This window comes from Tachyglossus aculeatus, chromosome Y4, assembly GCF_015852505.1.
Source record: "Tachyglossus aculeatus isolate mTacAcu1 chromosome Y4, mTacAcu1.pri, whole genome shotgun sequence".
Taxonomy (NCBI): Eukaryota; Metazoa; Chordata; class Mammalia; order Monotremata; family Tachyglossidae; genus Tachyglossus; species Tachyglossus aculeatus.
Window position 1 is genome coordinate 1,496,264 of NC_052096.1, and position 12,958 is coordinate 1,509,221.

Here is a 12,958-nt window from a genome sequence, read left to right on the forward strand (position 1 = left end):
AGGCTTCTTGGAGGAGATGTGCCTTCAATAAGGCTTTGAAGGTGGGGAGAGTGGTGGTCTGTCCGACATGAGGGCGATCCAGGCTAGAGGCAGGATGCAGGCGAGAGGTGGGCAGCGAGATCGAGGTGCAGTGACTCATTCAATCGTATTTATTGAGCGCTTACTGTGTGCTGAGCACTGTACCGAGCCCTTGGAAGAGTACGATATAACAATAAACAGACACACTCCCTGTCCACAACGAGTTTACAATCTAGACGGGTGGAGGCAATAGCCCTGAGGTCATTTCAACCAGCCCCCTGCCTCCGCCTGAAAATTTGTACTTCCCAAGCGCTTAGTACAGTGCTCTGCACATAGTAAGCGCTCAATAAATACGATTGATGATGAAAAAGACTGAAGTCAGGCTGTTGTTTCCTGGAAGAATTACATGGGGTGCACTAAGATTTCCCAGTTCATATGGCTTCAGACTGTTGCATACAAGGCCATCGTTGTTATGACCCATTAGACTGAAAGCTCGTCTAGACTGGAAGCTGGGCAGGGAACGTGTCTGCCAACTCTGTTGTACTGTCCTCCCCCAGGCACTCAGTACAATAAACACCACTGACGATCGGCATGATTAATTCAGAGAGAACCTGTATCCGTATCCACATGCTATTTTATTTTTGAGGTGCGGCCTCCCCGTTGCTTTCCGGGCCCCTCTAGTCCCCAGGCTCACTAGGGGGGAAGAAAGGACGGCCGGGTCGGTCTTAACCCGAAACAGACACAGAACCTCAAAAAAAGGAACGTTTTCCACCCAATATGGGACAACTTTTTTCCAGCACCCCAAAAGAGGAACGTTTTTCACCCGTTATGGGACAAGTTTCCTCAATTCCAGGCGACTCCCCATTGGGTTGCCTGCTGAACACCAAGAATAAGGACAAATTTGGTTTGGCTGATTTAAAATGCCAGCAACTGATTTTCTTGTGCACCACGAAATGGCCCCAGTATAAATTAGAGGATCAGGAGGTCTGGCCCGAATATGGGTCCGTAAGTTATAATACCATTTTCCAGCTGGACTTATATTGCAGGCGGTTAGAAAAATGGTCAGAAATCCCTTATGTCCAAGCTTTTATGGCTTTGTCCCAAAGCCCTGAAGGAAAAACTGTGTTTTTCCTGGGCCCCTCCAGAGGGTCCAGCCCTAAGGTCTGATTCCTCAGATATATTGGATGTCTCCCCCTTTCAGACTGTGAGCCCACTGTTGGGTAGGGACTGTCTCTACATGTTGCCAACTTGTACTTCCCAAGCGCTTAGTACAGTGCTCTGCACACAGTAAGCGCTCAATAAATACGACTGATTGATTGATGGGCCACTCTGCTTCTCTTGTTCAGCGCTTTCTATGTGTCAGGCACTGAACAGAACTGGCCACAGTCCTGGTCCCAAATGGGGCTCACAGTCTTAATCCCCATTTTACAGATGAAGTCAAAGCAGTGTGGCCTAATGGTTAAAGCATAGGCCCGGGAGTCAGAACGACCTGGTTTCTAATCCCGGCTCCCCACCACTGGTCTGCTGTGTGAGCTTGGGCACGTCAATTAACTGCTCCGTGCCTTGGTTACCTCATCCGTAAAATGGGGATTAAAACTGCCTACGTGGGAGAGGGAGTGTGTCCAACCTGATTACCTTGTATCTACCCCGGGGCTTAGTACAGTGCCCGGCACACAGAAAGCGCTTAGCAAATATCACACACGCAAAAAAAAAAGGGCAGTGAAGTGACTTTACCAAGTTCACAGAGCAGACAACTGGAGGAGCTGAGGTTAGAATTTAGGTCCTCTGATTCCAGGCTCAGGGTAGTCATCATCATCATCACCAATAGTATTTATTGAGCGCTTACTGTGTGCAGAGCACTGTACTAAGCGCTTGGGAAGTACAAATTGGCAACATATAGAGACAGTCCCTACCCAACAGTGGGCTCACAGTCTAAAAGGGGGAGACAAAACCAAACACACTAACAAAATAAAATAAATAGAATAGATATGTACAAGTAAAATAAATAAATAAATAGAGCAACAAATATGTACAAATATATATCCATATATACAGGTGCTGTGGGAAAGGGAAGGAGGTAAGATGGGGGTAAGATAGTCGTAATAATAGCACTGGTTAAGCGCTTTCCATTAGGCCACACTGCTTCTCTATCAGTGCGGCTCAGTGGAAAGAGCCCGGGCTTGGGAGTCAGAGTCAGAGGTCATGGGTTCGAATCCCGACTCCGCCACACGTCTGCTGTGTGACCTTGGGCAAGTCACTTCACTTCTCCGAGCCTCAGTTCCCTCATCTGTAAAATGGGGATTAAGACTGTGAGCCCCCCGTGGGGCAACCTGATCACCTTGTATCCCCCCAGCGCTTAGAACAGTGCTTTGCACATAGTAAGCCCTTAACAAATACCATTATTAGGGGGCGGAGATGGGGATGGGAGGAGGGGTGATGGGGGAACCTGTGGGGAGGGATCCTGGGCAGAAAGGAGGATGGGAGAGAGGAGACAGGGAGTCCAGAGGAGGAAAGGGAAGAAGGGAAGAACAGGGTGGAGGAGGAGGAGCAGTCCTACTCTCTCTCTGGATGGGGGAGCAAACGATAGTTTGGAAAGTTTGGGGGGAGGGGTGCAAGCCGGAGGTTAGGAGGAGGAGGAGTTTATCTTGGAGGTAGGGGTGGGAATACTGAGCTAAGGGAGGGCAGCAGGGGCTGGATTCATCTCTCCACAGTCTGCAGCAGCAGGGAGTGAGGCTAGACTTGTGAAGTGTCCCGTCTCTCTAGCCCCAACCCCTCTGAGGTGGGAGGCATTTGGGGGGGAGTGGGGAAGGTGGGGGGGGGGGCGGTGGGAAGCTGGGTCAGCAGAAGGAAACAGGAAGTGAGAAGGAGAGGAGGGGGACCAAACCCTGAGAAAGGGGAAGTCTTTGGGGGAACAGAGCTGAAGGCCGAGGAGGAGAGACAAGGAGTTGCATCGGGAAGGACCGTCAGGGGGGCTTGAGTCCCTACCGACCGAAACCCGAAGGCAGAGGCATGAGCCAAGGCCAAAATCTGCAGGGTAAAGGCGGGGATGGGGTTGTGGGGAGGAGGAAATGGGGGAACTGAGGAAATCCTAAGGGGTCGTCGAGGACAGAACTGTGGCCCTGGCGGGGACGGGGAGGAAAAAGGAAGACTACGGAAGTCCCAAGTGGTGTCGATGGGCAAAACTGTGGGCCGGGAGAGCGGAGAGGGGCAGGAAATGGGGAGACAGGAAATCCAATGGAGTGTTGATGGGCAGAACCATGGGGTTGGGTGAGCGGAGGGTCGGGGGGCAGGAGATGGGGAGACTGAGGAAAACCAATGGGGTGTCGATGGGGTCGGGGAAGCTGGGATGGAGCCGGGAGCAGGAGGAGCGCAAGACGTGGGACCGAAGGGGCGGAACCAGGGGCGTAGGGGTCAGGACGGAGAGGGGGGAGGAGGGCAGAGCCTCCGGTGGTCTCTGCGGCAGTGGTCTCGGCACGGCAGCGGTCTCTGCGGTGTGTATGTCGTCCTCCTCCTCTCTTCCCAGGTGGCAAGGCTTATGGGGAGTTCCTGGTTCAGCAGGAACAGAGACTGGATGGGATCAATCAGGTAACAAGGGAGATGGCGAAAGGGTGCGAGCTGGACGGGGGTGGGGAGTAATAACGGGGGAGGGGAGGAGGGCAGCCCAAGCTACGGAAGAGGGTGTGGGCGACCCGGGGGTCCAGTTTGGGCCTTGACCTGCCCCTCCTTCCCGTGGGTCCCCCCACCAACAGCAGTTCCTAGACGACCCCAAGTACTGCAGTGATGAGGAGCTGCCGCAGAAGCTGCAGGCTTTCTCCAGTGAGTGAGCCCCGAAACCCGGCAGGCGGGAGCGGGAGCCTTAAAACTTGGATTCGGGAGGGGGGACCTGTTTCCATCCCAAATCTGGTTTCACCTCGGTCCACCCTCAGAGTTCTCTCTCTCTCCTCCCCGCAGAGAAATACATGGAATTCGACCTAAATGGAGAAGGGGACATTGGTGAGCTTGAGTTTGGGATTGACTGGTCGGGAGGGTGGCAGGGAGTCAGGTCTCCCCTAGAACGGGTCCGGGGTGGGGGCTCTTCTGTTGGGTGGGAGTGGGTCTGCACTTCAGTCACGGGCCCCTTTGTTGAGGGGGGACGGGGTCTCACTCAGTAGGTGGTTACTAATCATCAGTATTTATTGAGCACTTACTGTGTGCAGAGCACTGTACTAAGCGCTTGGGAGGGTGCAATATAACAGGGTTGGGAGACACGTTCTCTGCCCGCAAGGTCTAGAAGAATAACTGTGGTATTTGTTAAGTGCTTTACTCTGTGCCAAGCACTGTACTGGGGTAGCTACGATAAGATTAAATCGGTCAGTGTCCCTGCCCCACATGAGGCGCTCAGTCCAAGTGGGACACAGGTATTGAATCCCCATTTTACAGATGAGGAAATGGGGGGCACAGAGAAGTGAAGTGATTTGCCTGAGGTCACCCAGCAGAGAAGCTAAGTTCTACTGTCTGGTTTCTAATGGCATTTGTTCAGCATTTACTATCACGCCAGGCACTCTACTAAGAGCTGGGGTGGACACAAGATAGGATGGACGCAGCCCGTGTCCCACACGGGGCTCAAGGTCTTAATTCCTATCTTAGAGTTGAGGAAACTGAGGCACAGAGAAGTGAAGTGACTTGCCCAAGGTCACCCAGCAGATGGGTGATGGAGGCAGGGTGAGAAGCAGGGTCCCCCGACACCCGGGCTCTTTTTTCTGGGCCGTGCTGGTTGAGTCTGACCCTCTTACCCCCCGACCCCGTTTTCTGCTGTTCCCCTCAGACATCATGTCCCTGAAGAGGATGCTGGAGAAGCTGGGGACCCCCAAAACCCACCTGGAGCTGAAGAAGATGATCGGGGAGGTGGCGGGGGGGCCAAAGAGAGACCATCTCTTACCAGGATTTCGTCCGCATGATGTTGGGGAAGAAATCGGCCATCTTTAAAATGTGGGGACTCTTCTTCTGTGCCCTCACAGTCTGCTCCTAAGGGGTCCCCCCATTTTACTACTTTGGTTTTTTTTTATGGTACTTGTTCAGCGCTTACTACATATCAGCCCTGGGGTGGATACAAGGTAATCAGGTGGGACGCAGTCCCCATCGCACATGGGGCTCACAGTCTTAATCCCCATTATACAGAAGAGAGAGCTGAGGCACAGAGAAGTAAAGTGACTTACCCAAGGACCCATAGCAGGCAAGTGGCGGAGCCGGGATGAGACTCCCACGCCTGGGCTCTATCCATTGAGTCGTGCTCTTCCTACTATTGCTTCTTCACCCCCACCCCCTTGCCCTCAATGCCTTCCTCTCAATCAGTCAAGCAAAGATATTCATTGAGCACTCAGTACGTGGTCGAGGTGGGAAGGGTCCAAAGCAACCCAGTTGGTAGACACGATTCCTTCCCACAAGGAGCTTACGGTCTACGGGGGGAGGCAGGCACTGAAAGATTTTACAGATTGGAGAAGCGGCAGAGCATACAATAATTATGGCATTTGTTAAGCACCTGCTCTGTGGCGAGCACCGTTCTGAGCGCTGGCTTAGATGACAAGGTTATCAGGTTGGATCCGGTCCCGCCCGGGGTTCCCAGTCTAAGGGGGAGAGAGAACAGGCCTTGAACCCCCATTTTACAGATGAGGAAACTGAGGCGCAGTGAAGTGACTTGCCCAAGGTCACACAGCAGACAAGTGGCGGAGTGGGATTAGGACCCAGGTCCCCTGACTCCCAGGGCCAGGCTCTATTCGCTAGGCCACGCTACATCAGTACAAAAGTGCTGTGGGTACTGGGGGTGGGATGAACATTAATAATAATGATAGCATTTATTAAGCGCTTGCTATGTGCAAAGCACATTAGTGATTAGGGGTACAGGGGTGAGCCACGTGGGAGGGAGGGAGGATGGGGAAAATGAGGGCTAAATTAGGGAAGGCCTCTTGGAGGACATGACTTGAAGAGGGGGGAAGAGTGGTGGTCTGTCATATATGAAGGGGATGGGGGAAAGATGTGACAAGGGGTCTTCTGGAAGACAGATGACATCTATTTGTCTCTCTGTATGTATATGTCTCTCTATGTCTCTCTCCCCACACAGAATCCTGATGTACGAGGAGAAAGGCAGGCAGCAGGAGAAGCCCACAGGGCCGCCCGCTAAGAAGACCATCTCAGAGTTGCCCTGAGGGAGGCTGGGCCCAGGCCCCCAGCCCCAGCTGTCCTTGTCTCACCCTCTGAGGGGACCAGAAATAAAATCCATTTACCCTTCTGTCTCAGTCTCCTTGGAATATTTTAGGTGGGGAAGGGCAAGGGGTGGCTTAAAGAGAAGACTCTGACTGTGTTTGAGGTCGACTTTGAAAGAGAGGCCCTATCCCCCTCTAAACTGTAAGCTCATTGTGGGCGGGGCACATGTCTACCAAGTCTGTTATATTATATTCTCTCCCCAGTGCTTAGTTCAGTGCCCCGCACATAGTAGGTGCTCAATAAATCTCACTGATTGGTTATCCCTCCTGAGAAGCGGCATGACGTGGTGGAAAGAGCCCGGGACTGTGAGTGAGGAGACCTAGGCTCTAATAAACTTGCCTGTTGTGTGGCCTTGGGTAAGTCACCTGGTTTCCTTCGCCGCTCTCGCACCACTAACCCACAGCCCTGGATCACTGCCACTGTCCGCCTCCTTCGCTCTTATGCTCGAGCTGCCGAACGCTGCTGGCGAAAGTCTAAACACCATGCCAACCTCGTTCACTTCAAGTTTATCCTTTCCTGCCTTAACTCAGCCCTCTCTTCTGCCAGACAAAACTATTTCTCCTCCCTTATTGACACCCATGCCCATCACCCCCGCCAGCTCTTCCGTACATTCAACTCCCTTCTCAGGCCCCCGGTTCCTCCCCCTCCTCCTTCCCTCACCCCCAACGATCTGGCCTCCTACTTCATTAACAAAATTAAATCCATCAGGTCCGACCTCCCCAAAGTCTCTTCCCCCCTTTCTCCATCCCCCCGGCTCTCAACACTCTCTGCTACTCTCCCATCCTTCCCAGCGGTATCCTCAGAGGAACTCTCCTCCCTCCTCTCAAGTGCTACTCCGGCCACCTGTGCTTCTGACCCCATTCCCTCTCATCTTATGAAATCTCTCACTCCATCCCTTCTCCCCTCCTTAACTTCCATCTTCAACCGCTCACTCTCCACTGGTTCCTTCCCCTCTGCCTTCAAACATGCCCATGTCTCTCCCATCCTAAAAAAACCCTCTCTTGACCCCACCTCACCTTCTAGTTATCGTCCCATATCCCTCCTACCATTCCTTTCCAAACTCCTTGAACGAGTTGTCTACACGCGCTGCCTAGAATTCCTCAACAACAACTCGCTCCTCAACCCCCTCCAGTCTGGCTTCCGTCCCCTTCATTCCACGGAAACTGCCCTCTCAAAGGTCACCAATGACCTCCTGCTTGCCAAATCCAACGGCTCATATTCTGTCCTAATCCTCCTCGACCTCTCAGCTGCCTTTGACACTGTGGACCACCCCCTTCTCCTCAACACGCTATCTGACCTTGGCTTCACAGACTCCGTCCTCTCCTCGTTCTCCTCTTATCTCTCCGGTCGTTCTTTCTCAGTCTCTTTTGCAGGCTCCTCCTCCCCCTCCCATCCTCTTACTGTGGGGGTTCCCCAAGTTTCAGTGCTTGGTCCCCTTCTGTTCTCAATCTACACGCACTCCCTTGGTGACCTCATTCGCTCCCACGGCTTCAACTATCATCTCTACGCTGATGACACCCAGATCTACATCTCTACCCCTGCTCTCTCCCCCTCCCTCCAGGCTCGCATCTCCTCCTGCCTTCAGGACATCTCCATCTGGATGTCCGCCCGCCACCTAAAGCTCAACATGTCGAAGACTGAGCTCCTTGTCTTCCCTCCCAAACCTTGTCCTCTCCCTGACTTTCCCATCTCTGTTGACGGCACTACCATCCTTCCCGTCTCACAAGCCCGCAACCTTGGTGTCATCCTCGACTCCGCTCTCTCATTCACCCCTCACATCCAAGCCGTCACCAAAACCTGCCGGTCTCAGCCCCGCAACATTGCCAAGATCCGCCCTTTCCTCTCTATCCAAACTGCTACCCTGCTCATTCAAGCTCTCATCCTATCCCGTCTGGACTACTGCACCAGCCTTCTCTCTGATCTCCCATCCTCGTGTCTCTCTCCACTTCAATCCATACTTCATGCTGCTGCCCGGATTATCTTTGTCCAGAAACGCTCTGGGCATATTACTCCCCTCCTCAAAAATCTCCAGTGGCTACCAATCAATCTGCGCATCAGGCAGAAACTCCTCACCCTGGGCTTCAAGGCTCTCCATCACCTCGCCCCCTCCTACCTCACCTCCCTTCTCTCCTTCTCCAGCCCAGCCCGCAACCTCCGCTCCTCCACCGCTAATCTCCTCACGGTACCTCGTTCTCGCCTCTCCCACCATCGACCCCCGGCCCACGTCATCCCCCGGGCCTGGAATGCCCTCCCTCTGCCCCTCCACCAAGCTAGCTCTCTTCTTCCCTTCAAGGCCCTGCTGAGAGCTCACCTCCTCCAGGAGGCCTTCCCAGACTGAGCCCCTTCCCTCCTCTCCCCCTCGTCCCCCCTCCATCCCCCCCATCTTACCTCCTTCCCTTCCCCACAGCACCTGTATATATGTATATATGGTTGTACATATTTATTACTCTATTTATTTATTTATTTATTTTGCTTGTACATTTCTATCCTATTTATTTTATTTTGTTGGTATGTTTGGTTCTGTTCTCTGTCTCCCCCTTTTAGACTGTGAGCCCACTGTTGGGTAGGGACTGTCTCTATGTGTTGCCAATTTGTACTTCCCAAGCGCTTAGTACAGTGCTCTGCACATAGTAATTGCTCAATAAATACAATTGATTGATTGATTGATTGATTGACCTGATTTCTCTGGGCCTCAGTTTCCTCATCTACAAAATGGGGGTTAAATATCTGTACTCCCTTCCTCTTAGACCGTGAGCCCGTGTGGGACAGGGACGATGTCTGATTGTATTTGCCCTCCAGCAGTGCGGATAATAATAAATAAATAATAAAAGCCCTTTATTTCCCCTCAACTATGCTCTTGGCAGTGTCTCCCTTAAGCACTTTAACACTCCCCCCAGCCCTAAAGCACTGATGTCCATATCCTCACACTCGAAATTAGATTAGATATAGGGGAAATAGTAATGCCCGCCACCCCCTGTAGACTATAAGATTGTTTTGAGCAGGCAAGGCCGCGTCTACCAACTCTGTTGTATGGTACTTCCCCAAAAGCTTAGTACAGTGCTCTGCGTACGGTAAGCGCTTAATAAATACCATTGATCGATGAATAAATACCATTATTAAGAGTCTGCATAAATTATTCATGTGTCTGCCACACGCTGCCTCACCCATTTGTGAATAAACTAAGGAGCAGTCTAACCAGAATGCTCATTTGCATACATCTGCTAATGACCCCAATCTCCTTTATTAACCTTGTAGCTCTCCCAACGCTTAGAACAGTGCTTGGCACACGGTAAGCCCTTAACAAATATCTTTTTTTAAAAAAACGTATACCATGAAAAATAAATAAAAAAGTTTCACCTCTTCAGATGCATCCACTCATTTGGTGCCTCCAAGTTGTTTTTTTGAATAGATTATGCTGAGGAAGAGTCGGCCGGCTCTTCCCACTTCACTTGCAAACCATGTGCTAACGAGGCCGGGAGGATCCATCCGATCCGCTGTTCGACTGGAAACTGTAAGCTCCTTGAGGGCAGGGATCATGTCTGCCAATGCTATTGTATTGAACTTTCCCAAGGCTCAGTACAGTGCTCCGCACACAGTAAGCATTTAACTCTCCTCTTCTTTGTTTCTACAACTGGGGGGGGGGGGGGGGGGAGGGAGAGAGAGAGGAATAGGGAGGGAAAAAAGGGAGAGGAGAAGGAAGGGAAGAGGAAAGGGGGTAAGGAAGAGAGGGAGAGGAGGAGGGGAGAAGGAAGGAAGGGAAAGACGTGAGGAAGGGAGGGCGAGGGAAGGGAGAGGAGAAGGGATAATAATAATAATGGTTATTTGTTAAGCACTTACTATGTGCCAAGCACTGTGGTATTCATTCATTCAATCGTATTTATTGAGTGCTTACTCTGTGCAGAGCACTGTACTAAGGGCTTGGGAAGTACAAGTTTGCAACATATAGAGACGGTGCCTACCCAACAGCGGGCTCACAGTCTAGAAGATACAAGAAAATACAAGAAGGTAGAAGATCTACTTTGTGGTAGATACAAGGTTATCAGATTGTCCCACGTGGGGCTCACAGTCTCAATCCCCATTTTACAGATGAGGTAACAGGCACCGAGAAGTGCAGTGACTTGCCCATAGTCACACAGCTGACAAGTGGCTGAGTCGGGATTAGAACCCATGACCCCTGACTCCCAAGCCCGGGCTCTTTCCACTGAGCCAGGAGGAGAGGGGAAGAAGGAGAGACTGTGAGCCCGCTGTTGGGTAGGGACCGTCTCTATATGTTGCCAACTTGTACTTCCCAAGGGCTTAGTCCAGTGCTCTGCACACAGTAAGTGCTCAATAAATACGACTGAATGAACGAGAGAGAGAGAGGCGGGGGGGGGGGGAGGCAGGAGAGATAGAAGAAGGGTGAGCCCACTGTTGGGTAGGGACCGTCTCTATATGTTGCCAACTTGTACTTCCCAAGCGCTTAGTACAGTGCTCTGCACACAGTAAGCGCTCAATAAATATGATTGACAGAGAGAGAGAGAGAGAGGGAGGGGGAAGGAAGAAAAAGGAGGTGGGAGAGATAGAAGAAGGGTGAGCCCACCGTTGGGTAGGGACCGTTTCTATATGTTGCCAATTTGTACTTCCCGAGCGCTTAGTACAGTGCTCTGCACACAGTAAGCGCTCAATAAATATGACTGAGGGGGGGGAGGGGGAAGGAGGAAAAAGGAGGTGGGAGAGATAGAAGAAGGGTGAGCCCACTGTTGGGTAGGGACCGTTTCTATATGTTGCCAATTTGTACTTCCCGAGTGCTTAGTATAGTGCTCTGCACACAGTAAGCGCTCAATAAATACGATTGAATGAATATAAGAGAGAGAGAGGGAGGGAGGGGGAAGGAAGGAAGGAAGAAAAAGGAGGCGGGAGAGACAGAAGAAGAGTGAGCCCACTTTTGGGTAGGAACCGTCTCTATATGTTGCCAACTTGTCCTTCCCAAGCGCTTAGTCCAGTGCTCTGCACACAGTAAGCGCTCAGTAAATAAGACTGAATGAATGAAAAGGGAAAAGGGGGAAAGACAGGAAAAGGGAGAAGGGCGATGGGAGCTGGATTCCCGGGGCGCCTGAGCCCCGCTGTCCGGCCCGCGACGGCCACTCTGTCTTGCCGCCGGCAGGCCCGCCAACGCGCATGCGCCTTTTCGAGCCCCGCCCCCTCTTCCCGCCGGCTGGGCCCCCTTTCCTGCCCATCGGGCGACTGAGCCGGCCGCAGGGGGCGGGCGTCCCCCCGCCTCAGCCAATCAGCGCCCGACCGCCGAGCCCCCCTCCCTCCACGCCCCGCAGACCACGCCCCCCCCCGCGCGCCGGCCTCCCCCATTATGCAAACTAGGGGGCGTGTCCCCGCCGCGGAGGGAGGAGGGAAGGGGAGGGGGGGCGTCCCGGGGGCGGCGGTTGCCCGGATGGGCCGTTAGTCGGCGCCCGGCCGCCCGGCGAACCAGGGAGGGAGACGGGAGGAGGCCGAGCCGGCGCCATCCGCCGCCATCCGCCCCCATCCCGGCCCGGGGACAGCCCGGACCCCGGCTCCGGGCACCCGCGCACCCGGCCAGGTCAGTCCCGGGCGGACCGGTGGCGGGGGGGAGGGGGGGGACCGACGGCCCCCCGCGGCGGGGCGGCGGGGGAGGGGAGAGGAGCAGCCATCAGCCGCCGCCGCCATTTTGTCCTCCTCCTCCTGCCGCTGCGGGGGCCCGGCCGGACCCCCCTCCCCCCTTTCCCGTCCACCGTCTCCGGGTCGGATGATGGGGGGGGGGATTCCCTCCACCCAGACCCCCCGACTGCCTCCCCATCACCCCAAAACCACTGCCTCTATTTCGGGGTCCCTCCCCTCACCCATCTCCTCCTTCCCTTTTTTTATTGGGGGGCGAAATCAATCCAGGGTGAGCCCCCCCACTGGTCCTCACCAGCCCGGCCTCCCCCCTCATCTCCCTTAGCGCCCTCCGCCCCAGAAATCAATCAATCAATCAATCGTATTTATTGAGCGCTTACTGTGTGCAGAGCACTGGACTAAGCGCTTGGGAAGTCCAGGTTGGCCACATAACAGGAATCCCCTGGAGCCCCCCTCCCGGGATAAAAGGATGGTCCCGGGCCTCCCCATTCCCGATTGCCCCCCGGCCTCGGGGTTCATTCACGTCCCGCCCCCCAACTCCTCCCTGCACCCCGTTTAAGGCTGGGGTCGCCCCCCCCCCCACCCACCACCACCATCATCTTCCTCCATGGAGGAGGAGGTGGCTGAGTGAGGGGGACCCGAATTGGGGGGGGGGGCTCCCTCAGATTCCTCCATATGGTCCCTTTCTCCGGCACTGTGGAGCGGGGAGGAGGGGAGGTCTGAGAGAGTCAATCAATCAATCAATCGTATTTACTGAGCGCTTACTGTGTGCAGAGCACTGTGCTAAGCGCTTGGGAAGTACAAGTTGACAACACATAGAGACAGTCCCTACCCAACCGTGGGCTCACAAGGGCTATAGGTGGTGGCGAGGTGGGATTTGGGGGGGCCCAGGCTTCCCCCCCTACCCCCAAGTCTAGTCGGAGGAGCTCATAAAATCGCCCAATTCCCGGCCATCCTCCCGCCCTCTCTCCCTGCTAGGGATCCTGAAGCACGCCGGGAAGGCCGGGGCCTAGGTGAAAGGGATGCCACCCATCCTTGGGGAAGGGGGAAGGGGGAGGCCCTGCGAGCCGGA

At 53.9% G+C, this 12,958-nt stretch overlaps 1 protein-coding gene across 1 annotated transcript; it reads left to right on the forward strand.

The window, feature by feature from the left end:
* The first annotated feature begins 2,936 nt into the window (after nucleotides 1–2,936).
* AIF1 (allograft inflammatory factor 1) lies at nucleotides 2,937–6,283 on the forward strand. The gene is given in 7 exon segments (XM_038768874.1): nucleotides 2,937–3,052; nucleotides 3,542–3,603; nucleotides 3,768–3,834; nucleotides 3,970–4,011; nucleotides 4,823–4,908; nucleotides 4,910–4,986; nucleotides 6,116–6,283. Coding segments are annotated over 7 exon segments (444 nt in total). The 5' UTR covers nucleotides 2,937–3,027; the 3' UTR covers nucleotides 6,201–6,283.
* The last annotated feature ends 6,675 nt before the right edge of the window (nucleotides 6,284–12,958 follow it).